The sequence below is a fragment of the Otolemur garnettii genome, unplaced genomic scaffold, assembly GCF_000181295.1.
Source record: "Otolemur garnettii isolate 467f Iridium unplaced genomic scaffold, OtoGar3 scaffold00081, whole genome shotgun sequence".
NCBI classification, from domain to species: Eukaryota; Metazoa; Chordata; class Mammalia; order Primates; family Galagidae; genus Otolemur; species Otolemur garnettii.
The window spans coordinates 4,860,751-4,875,013 of record NW_003852476.1 but is presented as its reverse complement, the minus strand read 5'-3'; the positions used below and the strand labels follow the sequence as shown (position 1 = coordinate 4,875,013).

The 14,263-nt window shown below is 33.6% G+C and overlaps 1 protein-coding gene across 1 annotated transcript in view; it reads right to left on the bottom strand.

Annotated features, from left to right (window-relative positions):
- The window catches only part of LOC100951160 (leucine-rich repeat-containing protein 9), a 139,707-nt gene that overhangs the window by 53,775 nt on the left and 71,669 nt on the right, over positions 1-14,263 (bottom strand). The window contains exons 17-22 of the mRNA XM_023515882.1: positions 12,875-13,066; positions 11,534-11,659; positions 9,336-9,470; positions 7,662-7,839; positions 4,921-5,141; positions 3,042-3,164 (exon numbers count right to left, since the gene is read on the bottom strand). Coding sequence (XP_023371650.1) covers positions 3,042-3,164; positions 4,921-5,141; positions 7,662-7,839; positions 9,336-9,470; positions 11,534-11,659; positions 12,875-13,066 — 975 coding nt within the window. The remainder of the gene's footprint in view (positions 1-3,041; positions 3,165-4,920; positions 5,142-7,661; positions 7,840-9,335; positions 9,471-11,533; positions 11,660-12,874; positions 13,067-14,263) is intronic.

Here is a 14,263-nt window from a genome sequence, read left to right as displayed (position 1 = left end):
TGTACCTCAGTTCACCAGCTGCCACAAGCTGGATAAGGGTAGATAGACCTCTCATGTAGCTCACCGCTGCCATGAGCTAAATAAAGCATGTTGCACCTGCCTTCAGTCCCTAAGTTACTCTCTGGTCTGTCCAAATCAGAACACCAAGATAGATCATATCCTGGACTTGTGGGATCATAACAAAAGATTTAGTGATGATATCACTGTATTTACAGAAGAGAGGAGAAATGGGGGAGGGGGGACTCAGAAACTATTTGAACAAATAACAGCTAAAAATCTCCTAAATTCTCCTAAATTAGGTAAAAGACATAAGCTTACAGTAAAATTCAAAAAGCTGAGCAACCCCCAAGCAGGAAACCTCCCATATCTGTGAGAGAACCCATAATCAGAATCATAATCAAATTTATGAAAACTAATGACAGGAAAAATCATGAAAGCATTGAGAGAGGAATGAAATTTTACCTGTAAGGGGAAAATAATTTGAATGAAAGAAGCTTTCTAACCAGAAACCAAGGAAATCAGAGAACATGACAGACATTTTTGTGAAAGTGAAATGTCAACTCAAAATCTTATATCTAGAGGAAGTATCATTCAAAAATGAAAGGGGAACTCAAGATTAAAAACAAAAAACCTAAGCAGTTACCAGCAGACCTACCCTAAAAGATGGCTAAAGAAGTGCTTGAAACAAGATAAAAAAAAGAGAAAGAAGAAAAAGAGGTCTTGAAATACTAAGAAAGAAGAAAACATAATGAAAAGCATATTAATAAACTTTTCTTCTCTTGGGCTTTCTAAATTATCTTTGATTTGTTAAAGTAAAAAAGTATAATATTATCTGATGTGGTTTTCCATATATGGAGGAAATATTTAAGATAATTATAAACAGGGAAGGAGAAATAGACTTAAAGGCAAGTAAGATATCTGCACTTCATTCACTGGTAAAAATGTGAACACCAGTAGATTATAATAAGTTATCTATGTGTATTGTAATACTTGGAATGATCACAAACAAATCTGTATGAAGATACACTAAAAGCCATAGATAAACAAAAATAGAATTCTAAAAATTGTTTAAGTAGCCCACAAGAAGGCATAGAAAAGAAAACAGAAAAACAGTAAACAGGAGAAAACATAAAATTTTTTTAAATGCCAAACTTAAGCCTTACCATGTCAGTAAACTACATTAAATGTAAATAGTCTCCATTCATCAATTAAAAGGTAGAAATTAGTAGTAGTTAAAAACCACTATCTAGGCACATGGTCTACAGACACATGAAAAAACACTCATCATCTTTAATCATCGGAGAAATGCAAACCAAAACCACTCTGAGATACCATCTAACTCCAGTAAAAGTGGCCCAAATCACAAAATCCCGAAACTACAGATGTTGGTGTGGATGTGGAAAAAAGGGAACACATCTGTACTGCTGGTGGGAATCAAGCTAGTACGTTCCTTTTGGAAGGAAGTTTGGAGAACACTCAGGGATCAACATGTAGACCTGCCATTTGATCCTGCAATTCCTCTTCTAGGTGTATATCCAAAGGACCAAAAATCATTTGGCAATAAAGATATTTGCACTAGATTATTCACTGCAGCTCAATTCATAATCACCACGTCATGGAAGAATCCCAAGTGCCCATTGACCCATGAATGGATTAATAAATTGTGGTATATGTATACCATGGAATACTATGTAGCATTAAAAAAATGGAGACTTTACCTCTTTTGTGTTTACATGGATGGAGCTGGAAAATATTCTTCTTAGTAAAGTATCTCAGGAATGGAAAAAATTATCCAATGTACTCAGTACTACTGTGAAACCAATTTATAATCACTTATACTTGCATATGAAAAATGAAACACAACTATAGCCTAGGATGAAGGAAGGAAGGGGATAGGGGAAGGAGGGTGGGTTGATAGAGGGAGGGTTAGTAGGGGGACCACACCTATGGACCATATTGCAACTAAGTAAAAACCCATTATGTAAGATTCTAAGGAGCTTGTATATGTTGGAGAATGTTTTAGTTTCTGTTCTGGGAGAGTCCTGAAAAATATACGGCTGGGATTACTGATTTCTTCAGAGTATATAAGATTATCAAATAACCATGAACTGTTGTTCAGTTTTCAAGAAAATTTAGTGATTTTTACTAGTCAGGAGCTAGGCAACTTTACACAGGGAAACCTTTTATTCTTCACACATTTTTTCATGTATTTACCCTGTTTCGCAGAAATTAGGAGCTCTATATAAACTTGCTTGTTATAGAATTCAAATTCCAAATGTTGTTTCACATTTAGTCCTACATTCTGTGTTTATTTTTCTTTACAGTTTACTATCCTTTTTGGTTGGAAAATATTTTTCTTAATTATCAACAACTGTAGTTTTTCCAGAAAATAGGAAGCTGGCTTTTTTTTTTTTTTTGAGACAGAGTCTCACTCTATCATCCTGGACAGAGTGCCTTGGCATCATCATAGCTCACAACAAACTCAAACTCTTGGACTCAAGTGATCCTCTTTCCTTAGTCTCTTAAGTAGCTGGGACTACAGGTGCCTGCCACAATGCCTGGGTGGCTTTTCTATTTTTAGTATAGATGGATTCTCACTCAGGCTGGTCTCAAACTCCTGAGCTCAAGCAATCCTCCCACTTTAGCCTCCCAGAGTACTAAGATTACAGGTGTGTGCCATGTCACCTGGCCAGGCAGCTGTTTTCAGGCCCAAGAGGATAGGAGAACTCCAGAGCATAGTTTTTCTATCCTGTTTCATAAAATTATACTGTTTACTTTTGAGGCATTGAATTCAGCAGGTTCAGCAATAAGCAGCATTTTCCCTCCCCATCCACCTCAATTTTAGACAATTAAGAATTAGCCAAGTTAGAAAAATTTAAAACCTGGATCTAAACTAAAATGAGCTTTGGAGACCTGGATTTTAATAAGTATAGTATGTTTAGGTATCATGCTAGTGATAAAGCAATGTTCAAAATGATTATGACATATGGATCCATGAATATGCACTTGAACTAAATGCTATGAGTCATAAAACAACTTACGATTGAGATTCCATCCAAAGCTTTTAGTTCTGGAAGATGAAATATGACAAACAAGCGGTAGTTTTCTTGATTCCATACAATAATGTTTCCGTACATGTCTAGAATGACCAAGTTACATAAACCCTGGGTAATAAAAATATGCACTTTATACATGTATTTATAAATCATACCATTAAGTTTTCATTTTCTTTAAGATGTTAACCATCCTTGAATTTTAATATCTGAATTATCTATCATTTTGGAAGATTTGAGTGCTTTTTAGTATATTTTGAAGTGCAAGGGTTACACAATTTTAGACCACTAAGGTATTCATTTTGTACAATATTTTAATAGTCTATGTTATATGATCAGAATAGCTTTTATGATATTAGTGCCAAATGTATTCTGTACCGGTGGATTCCAGAGAACTTTGCTATGTTTAAAATGATATCCTTTGTTTATGGAGTAATGGCCTATTAAATGGTATGTGTACGTGTGTGTGTGTGTATGTACGTATATATATGTCTACATATGTCTATATATGTATATACATACATATATGTATATATATAACAGGAATAAAAGACACTGTCATTTGAAAAGAGATAAAACCAAAGTGCTTCTGCCTTCTGAGAGGGTAGCAAAATTCATCTCAAGGAAAAATGTGCTTTCTTATTAGACCGGACAGTTTGTATGCCTTTGTTGTGAAGGAAGGTCCTGTGTAGGTGTGGAAGGGGGAGGTTAAAACAGGACTGAATAAAACTACTGTGCAACATAATGTAAAGTGGCTTATTTTGTTGTTGAAATTGTTGATTAGGTTGCTTAGTTATATTGGGGGAATAGGATGGGGAGAAGGCTGAACATAAGGAAAAACAGGAAATGGACACAAGTTTTTAGTAGGAGATAAAGCTCTGGCGCTATGGTATCAGCAAAAGAAGAGGCCAGTATAAGACTCGGTGTTAGGAAATGGCCACTGAACTTCAGAAACAATGAAGCCATACAGCACATTTGAAGAAAATTCCTATTCTATGCATTAGAAACCCCCTACTTCATTCAAACTTTTAGTAAATCCTGTTACACAGTAGTCTTGAATTGGTGGTTTCTTTAGGAGAATTAAAGAAAGCAAATCTGAACAAAAATGACTTGAGTTTGGGCCACTAGTAAGAACAGTGAGAAATAGTCAAGAATTTTATTGAGAACTGGAGAATGTTAAAGAATCCTACTCCCCAACTATGTTGGAAATGCCTTAGAAATACTGAAGAGGAGTCGAGGCACAGTGGCTGATGCCTGTAATCCTAGCACTCCGGAGGCCAAAGTAGGAGGATTGCTTGAGCACAGGAGTTCAAAACCAGCCTGAGCAAGAATGAGCCCTCCATCTCTACTAAAAAACAAAACAAAAAACTAGCAGTGTGTTGTACCAGCTACTTGAGAGACTGAGGCAAGAGGATTGCTTGAGCCAGAGTTTGAAATTGCTATAAGCTACGACACTATGGCAGTTTACCCAGGGTGACAGAGGGAGACTCTGTGAAAAGAAAAGAAAAGAAAAGAAAGGAAAAAGAGAGAGAGAGAAAGAAAGGAAGGAAAAGAAAAGAAAGAAAGAGAGGAAAGGGAAGGGAAGGGAAGGGAGGAAGGAAGGAAAATTGAAGAGGGCATTAGGTTAGGAGGCATGGTTTAGTGTTATTTTACTTAAATATTTAAAAAAAAGTTACCCCATAAGGTTCTTAAATTGGGAGCATTATAGTTACGCACACATATGTATATTTGTATATATACTTAAGTTGAATGTAAATACATTTTAATAAATCTTGTTATTCTTAATTTTCTTTTTATTATCTTAATAGTATAAAGAAACAATAAAATATTTTTTAAAAAAACAGAAATTACTACCCCAGATGATCACCTTTAAATTGTAGATTTCCTGGTTGACAGCAATATAGTTATTGCTTGTGTATAATTCAACTAGAGTAAAAATTTTTTGTAAACCACTCAATGAAGTGATTCTGTTGTTCTCAAGAGAAAGGGAGTGAAGATGAAGCATGTTATCAAAAGTATGCTTTTCCAAACCAGTAAGAAGATTATTATTTATGCTGAGTCTGGTTAATTTGGTCAGCTTGGAAATCCCTAGAAAAATAAGCAAATTCAAGAAAAGATTCAGATAGCACTAAAAGTTTAATTTAAAAAATAATTGGTTGGTCATTTTATTGTGAATCAAATGCCTAAGTGCAAGTAGCTTTAAAAATTCTATAACATTAATCATTGTTTTATATTTTGTTCCAGAAGGATATAATCTTGTGTACAAATTCTCATACATTATATTCTACTTTTTAATTTCCAAGTAGATTTATTCTTGGTAGGGGTTAATGAAAGTCATTATATAGAAAATATTAAATTTCTCTTTAAAATAACCTTTACATTAAGATTTTCATCATCATGAAACACAACTCCAAGCTCTACAAACTCCAAGTAATCATCAGCCCTCAAGGAACTAGATTGCAACCCTCTGGAAAGTAGTCCTGATTATGGTATCATTTGTCAAAAAGAACCATTTAGAGTTAGACTAATTGTACCTTTGTATGCTTAGGTGTACCCTAAGATAAGTTTAGAACATAGGACCTCTTCCCACAGTCTAAATCTTATGTACATTATATTGTAGGTTTTTTATAACTAGTTTTAGGGAGGATGGCACAGTTAAAAGATAAGAACTTTAGAGACAGAGTTGGTTTCAAATGTATCACCATTGAATTAGGAACCATAGGTAAATTATGTAACCTCTGAGCCTGACTTTCTCATCTATAAAGTGGTATAGTGAAATCTTCCAATGGTCCATGAAATTAAATGGAATAATGTTTAAAAGCTATCAGTTATAACTTTTGGCAAATAATTGTTCCTCTATAAATTTTATCTGTGCTCCCCTTTCATGACAGGCCCTATGGTGGGACTGTGTAATGCTGAAAGTAAACCATGGAGGGTGAGACATCAAAGCAAAAATCATTCAATGGATATTGAACTTACTCACGTCTGGTGAAAAAAAAAAAGAGAGAGAAATTTCTGTTAAAGTTTAAAGGAGTAGCTTCTTTTATGAAAAGCAGGTATAAGAAAAATACAGATTGGAGGGTTCCTTCCCTTTGGTAGATTTATAGAGGGAAGTGAAAAGTAGGGTTTTCAATGTATATATAAAGCAAAACTAACTCCCAACTGTATGGGGCCAAAAGACTGGTTATGGTTTTGGAATCAAGTGCCTGAGCAAACGTCAGGTTTATTTAACTGAAATCAAAAGAGCTCTCGAGAGGTTTAGAAACATATTATTAGTAGCCATTAAAATAAATGTAACAAATGTTATACATGCTGTCTTTAAAGATATTTTATTTTTAATACATGACTACATACACAGTAGAACCTCTGTAAGTTGACCACCCAAGGGCCTGTAACAAACTAATCAACATACGGAGGTGGTCAACATAAGGAACTAGCCCTAATGTACTGACACATGTGGTGCATGTCCAGTCTATGAAAACTCGATCAACTTAATGAGGTGGTCAATGTAGGGAGGAGGTCAGCTATGGAGGTTCTACAGTATACATATTCCCCTTCTCAGTCAAACGGTGCACACTCATGGGCATATTATTTTTTAATTCCTAGGAATTAGTTACCCCTTTGAATAGATATAAAGGGAGAATAAGGGAATGTTGTTAGCAAGTCATGGAAGGTTTCTTTCAATCTCTTTCCAAGTTCCAAGCATTAAATTAAATGAGGGTAAGAATAAAATAAAGCTGGAAAGGAGTCAGAAAATATCTTACTTAATATATCCCAGGATATGCCCTTTTAACTCACGATTTTCAGCTTATCTAAACATAAACCCCCAAAGAAGTAAAGATTTTAAGAAGCTTGGAAACAGGAAGAGAAGACAAGTCTTTATTATTCTCTTTGGCCCAGAAAGATATGATTTAATACTAAATTTTAAGTAGTTGAATAAAACAAATTATATTGATATCATTAATAATAAATTACTAAAACTGCTTAATTGTATTTGAATCCATACAAAAAGTTATATGTAGCATATTTGATTTTCAACCTCTAATAAAGACCATTTTCATTTTGTTAAATATCTTCAAATTTCTAAATATGACTATAATTTTATATTTTGAAAAATGAAGTCATTTCCTTTATATTTTTCAAAAGACTACCTCTTTACTCATTCCTTTAACTTTGCAGATATAACAACCAGTGAGAGTGTATATGCCAGGTTTGGTAACAGATTGTAAACTGGTACAGATGAAAAGGGAGAAAAGGCAGAGGAGGTGACAGTCAGCTTCTGGCTCATTGTTTATAGTAGTCAATCACAAACCCCCTCACGGGACCTGTTTGTTTTTATTTATTTTTAATTTTTCACTTGACAGATTGTATTAAATGTGTTTATCTTATACAACATGATGGCTTAAGTACATACATTGTGAAATGGCTAAATCTAGTTAATTGATTACTGCATTATCTCACATAGGTATTTGGAATACTCTGCCATAAAACTTGGAACTCCTCTCAGGAATCTTCCTCTCCAAAAACTCTATCCTAAGTGTTATTAATTTTTTGCTCAGGTGTTTGAACATTCATATTTTGAGACCTCACAGTTCTAGAGTGCCTTACCTTCTATCTTTGAGATGCAGTTTCCATCTAAGGTGAGTTCTTCCAAATTAACACAAGATTCCAACCCTTCCATTTTAGTGAGGTTATTATTGCTGAATGATGCCCATTTCAAATTTTCCAATTTTTCTAAATTTGTGATTTCGAAGAGATTTTGTCCATCTAAATTTAAGGCAGTTATCTGTAGGTAATTCACAGTACATATCACTTCTGTACTCCATAAGTAAATTCAAGCAATGTTATAAGATTGAAAAAAGGCTAATGAAATAACACAAATGTGAGAAGTAAACATCAAAAGAATTCCTTCAGGGACCTGAAGATATTATGAAGCTCTTAGTTTATAAAAAGTAAAATGGGACAAGACTGTAACTCCACAAAGGACTGTATGGTATTATGGACAATGTTATAAGCCAGTCAGAGTCCCACAGCAGGGAAGGACTGGTCCCAGCTGCAGAGAGTGCTGTTGGCAGGAAGCTTTCAGCTGTCAGCCCCTACTGCCAAAGAGCTACAGAGAGTTGCCTCACCCAAGGTCACACTCCTTCCCAAGTTGGCCCATACTCAATTATAGAGAGATATAAGGGCCTGACCATTTCAGCCCAACTTGGGACAAATTTAAAGGGCCATTCTAATTCTAGAATGTGGGATCAGCCAAGGCTGTTATCAGGACTTCATTGTAGCTCAATATCTATACATATGCCCTGTAATAAAAATAATGCCACTAATATCTTCTATTTTCAAGAGTCATTTTCACTTAGCCCCAGTTTCTATCTTTGGCCAAAGGTATAAGGGCACCTAATGCAGCAAGAAGCTGCTGGTCCTCTATAACCTTTTCCCTTATCCTTACCTGAAATCTGTCCAGCTCCACTATTCTCTTGCCAGTATTCCTGATGCCTTGTCACTCAAAATCTGGCTTGCTCTCTGACTCTGAGCCATTAAAGTTTGCTTGCCTATTTCAACATGTTTTGAGACTCTACTCTTCAGTTTGTAGTGTTCCTTTATCCTAAATCTCCAAGTTTGTGGTTTACAGCAGTCAAAGCCTAGTCTCCCTGCCCTGCCAACTCACAACTTGATCACCCTATTCTCATTTTTAGGAATGTGGTAAATTTGTTACTTTTTTCCTATTGATAATATTGGTGTTTTTCATTTTTTTCCAACTTTATTGAGGTATAATTGACAATTTAAAATTGTATACAAGGAGTTGTCTGGGAATTATACAGCCATGTAATATGAAAAATGTTAACAATGGCTGGATACTTTCTGGACATGCTCCTATATGGAAGGTAAAAAACTTGACCAACGTAGGTATACAAAGTGGATTAAATACTGCCTTATCTCTGTATGTGAAATCTCAAACAGTCAAACTCTATAAACACAGACTAGAATGGTTGTTGCCAGAGACTAGAACAAAGGGAAGTGGGAGAATACTGGTCAAGAGGCACAAAGTTTCAGTTATGCAGGATAAGTTCTGGAGATCTAATATACAATACACAACTAAAGTTAACAATGCTATATTGTATACTTAGAATTTGAAGATCTTAAGTGTTACCTTCCTATTTTAATTCATTTCTTCAAGTTTTCTGCTCCTTTTATGCCTTCTTTATGATGCACAAACCAATGCTGACTAAAAACCAATTTAAATTAAACTTTTAGATCAGATTTAATAACATTGACCTTTACCTTCAAGTACCAGTTTCCAGTCAGATGTAAGTGTGGTCCTAACTTTAAGATCTGTGTCAGAATTTTGGCAGAAGGCCATATACTAAGTATCCGTGGTCTCTCCTCTTTAGTACTAGAATTCCGTAAGAGAGATAACTAATAAGACAACAGAACAAATGATGAATAAAGGAAATAGCATACCAAGTTTATTTACATATAGTTAAAAGTATTATTTCTTAGGGAAGATGAGAGGCCCAATAAATAATTATAAAATATATTTCCTTGCCTTAAAATATTTTCAATATCTAGAAAACATTTTAATTATTCATTCTGTTTTATTGTTTTAGCAAATATTGAATAATACAAAATAATATTTATATGACTATGAAAGGATTACTATGACATTAACATATGATGTACCCCGAAATCTCAAGTTCCCTGTGGGTCCCATCCTAAGCTCCTTAGAAGTGATAACTATTTCTACTATTCATTTGCTTTCTTTATTGTTCTATATTTGTGTCCATAAACCATATATTATTTAGTCATGCACTTATTTGAACTTTATGCAAATTGAATAACACATATATGTATTCGTCAATGACTTGTTTTGCTTATTGTCATATTCACGATATTCATCTATGCTTCTGTATGTGGCGGTAGTTCATTCATGTATCATTGCTGTGTGGTATTCCCTTAAGAACTCTCCTGTTAATGAACATGGGGTTGATTCAATTTTAGCTATTATAAATATCGCTGTTGTGAATATTTCTGTGCATGTCTCCTGATACATACATTCAAGAATTTCCTTACAGTATATGCTTCTAAGTAAAATTGTTGGCCTGTGTGTATATATGTATAAATGTATATGTATGTATATGTATATGTATGTATATGCAAGTTACATGTGTATATGTTTATACACATATAACTTTACTTCATAGCTTTGCTACAACTTGGTAACCCATAAAATTAGCAAAAATTGGTAGGTCATTGTGGTTTTAATGTTCATTTTCTTGAATACTAATGTGGTGAAGTATCTTTTACAAAGTTACTTGGCTGTTCTGATTGCCTTTCCAGTGAAGTGTCTGTTCAGATCTTATGCTCATTTTTCTGTTTAGTTGGTTGTCTTTTTCCTTATAGATTTTGGATATATAAAGAATATCTTTTGTTAGTTTGTTGCAAATTTATTTTCCCAGTATGTAGCTTGTCTTTTCACTTTGTTTGATGGAGAGATATATTAATTTTAATGTAGGTAAATTCAGTCTTTTATGATTTATGCTCTTTGTTTCTTGCCTAATAAATTCATCGATAACTCAAGGTCATATTGATAATCTCTCATGTGTTCTTCAAAATCATTTGTGGTTTTGCATTTTACAGTGAAGTCCTGAATGTTCTCATCCCAATGCCTTTTACTGAACAGCCTCCCTGATCTGCAAAACCAGCCCTGTTCTTTGTCAAGTTTCCACAGATGAATAGGTCTATATTAGGCCTTTTCTTCTGTTCAGTTGGTCTAGTTGGCTCACTCTGTGCCAATACCACATTGTCTTAAAGGATTTTAGGTAGGCTTTGATTTCTAGCAGGGTAAATTCCCAAATCTTCAGGGGTGTTAATTATGTTTTTATCAATAAAAAGTTTCTTTCCATCATTTTGAACAGATCCAAAATTAAACATTGCATTATTTAAGGAATTAATATTAAAATACCCACAAAAAGTAAGAAGCTAGATAACTGAAGATATTTAGGATGTTGAAGTTACTTTGGCTAAAGCATAACATTCTTAATCTGGATAAAGATATTTCTTCTCTTCCCGTATTAAGTTTTGTTCTTTTCAGCCAGGCACATATTATGTCAATATTAAGTAGATAATGTACTAAATGCTTTCTCAAGGCTGGAAGCTTACCTAATCCTCAGAAAGTTGCTTATTTTCACATAGGCTCTATAAGGGATTCTGGTGAGAGGTGACTAGGAAAAAACAGTTACCCTAGAAGTATTTGGGGGACTAGTGTTCAGGGATGAATCAAGAGAATTGATAAAAGCTGCTGGTAATTGAATGGGTGTTATATTTAAATAGAAAAAAAATCAAATGATATGACTGCTATATATTAATTTTTATTAACATGATAAGAAGGAATACAAAATCTTAATCACAGTTAAAGAGTATGGACAATATTATTTGTGTGTTCCAAACATCACAAGACATATTAAACAGTAAAATCCAACCTGAGTAATCCTTGTTCCAGTAATAAATTTCATTGCTGCTGTTACTTCTTCTTCAGAAATGAGGATTCCATCTAAATGTGTAAGAGTCTTTAATCTGCCAATAACACTTAGCCTCAATGTGGCTGGCTTGGGAAAAATAGCAAAAAGTTAATTTTCACAAAATATTTTATATGTTATGGCATGGATATCAGTCCTTTTTCATTCCTTTCCATAATTAAAAATTATTCATCTATTTACTTATTATGTGTGTATCTAAGCAGCTTAACTTAAATCTTTGAATAATAGTTGAAATTAAATTATATTTAAGGCTTAATGTTTCATTTGAAGGCAGATGATCCTACTCTTATGAAGGGAGAAAGTCCCATAAGCTGTTGAAAGTGACTATGGAGAAAAGTGTTAGAAGCACAACTGCAGTGACTCCCATTTATCTAGATCAGCAGTAAGCGAGTATTCTCCATGTGTGGTGCAGTACGGCTCTTTCGCACGTGACCATCCAACTTGGCAACAGGAAGATACTTGTACTGTGATCATCTAGGAAGTCTGCTTTGGCAAAAGAAAAATACTCTTCAATTTTACTGAACAAAAGCAAAGAAATATAACAATATAAACTTAGTAATATGGCCAGTTTAATAGAACCAAACATGCTTAAGTCTGTTTTCAAAAATGTTGTACACAGCCTTAAAATATATGTTTTTTAAAGCAGAGAAAGGAAGATTCTTAAAGTTATAAACTTGGGCTTATTTTAAATACTTGACAATATCCTTAAATATAGTCATCGAATATGGAAATTACTTAGCATTAATCTGCATTAGAAAGTAATGTGATGAGAAAAAATAATGTACAATCAACTTTCCTTTGTAACAGAACATAAGACTTTATGATGTAGATTTATGAGGAGAGATTATTGTGGGACTTAGAGAACAAATAATACAAACAATGCAAAAATTCAAAGTAAAATCAATTGTGTTTCCCAATCACAAATGATAGGTCAAATATTATAAATCAAATTATGTTTCTTCCTTAAGAGTATGCTTCTCTCACTATATTATATTATTATTAATTGCTATGCCTCATTACAGTGGGATTCTGGCACACTGAGCTATATTAACTCTCTAGAGATTTACAAACAACAATGTCATGAAACACTCCAGGCAGGACTGTTTTCAAACTATTAGAGATTACAAAAAATCTGACATGAAATTATAGCCTTTTCTTATAGCAACACTTGATTTATTTGACCACACTGGATTCAACCTATGAAAGACTTAAAGTCTAGAAAAGCAAAGGCAGTTTGCCTGTATCTACCTATGACTGAATAGTAAAGTAGTTAGTGTCATATACCTTTTGCCATGGATTATGTTGAATATCAAGAGTGAGAAGGTTTGCTGTGTGTTTGCTTAAGATATTTATTTCATCACCAGATTTCTTCAGTTGATTCCAGCTCAAGTCTAAGTGCTTTAGTTTCATCAGACCTCTAAATCCCTCCAGTGTTATCACATGGTTATGACTTGCATCCAAATATTCAAGGTTATACTGCAACACGTACAAACAGAAGTGATGCTAAGAAATTCATGATTTATGTTTACAAAGTTCTTTTCTCCATGGTTCTCTAAGTACTTTATACACTTTCTGGTATCCTCACAGAAAACCTAAACAGTAGTTATATTACAGTAATGTGCATTTGCCTAAAGAGCTACAGGCATGTCATTTTAGTAATTCTTTCTTAATTTGTATTTCACCCTTGTAACACTGAGTGACAGTGTTTGTTTTTGTAGGAGACAAAGCACAATGAAACTGGCCAGATAACTTGTCCCCCAACAAACAAGGTATTATTAGGTATTACTTCTTAATACCTAGGCTTCTGGTTTATACTGTTAAACCCATAGCTTGGCTAAAAAACACTCATCCTCAGAGCTAGGAACTAGATCTATTCATTCAATACTTGTACTATAACTTTCTTTTTTAACATGTATATATTTCAATAATATATATTTTTTAAATCATAAAAGTACACATGTTCCATGTTAGAAATTTGGAAAATATAGAAAATAATTGAATAGGAAATGTAGAAGGTATATTGCTTAGAAAAAACTGCTAAGAACATTGTTTTTCATTATGTGCACATATTTTGTCTAATATGAGATACATAGAATTTTGTATCCTTTTAATATTCTCACATATCATTAAATATTATCCAAAATAACTTTTTAGGACTTTAGAATATTATCCTATGTAAATTATTATACTAAATAATTTTTTAAAACATTTTACATTACATATAAACAACAAAAGAGGAAAATTTATGAAGTTAGAAAAATATCCTAAACTCCACTTCATTCTAAAAGTTAAGAAAAAATAATCTCACTTAAAAATGAGCAGCAGAAACATACTGAGATCAAATCCAAGACAAACCTAAGAGAAAGGGAATGGGAGACAGAGAAAGAAATTGAGAGAGAGAGAGAGAGAGAGAGAAATAGAAAGAGAAAAGGAGGAACAGACTATTATTGCTGGCAGAAATACAAGCACAACAGAAAGATAGGCTCGATAAACATATCATGACTACAAACCTAGCATTTCAAAACAAGCAAAATGATGTTAGGAATGATAAGACATAAAATAATGACATAAACCTGGATTAGAGTAATTGAGAACTTGAGAAAACCCCAGAGACTCAACCATAGAACTGGAGTGATCAAGAAACATAGTAAGGTTCATGGTATAAAATCATTG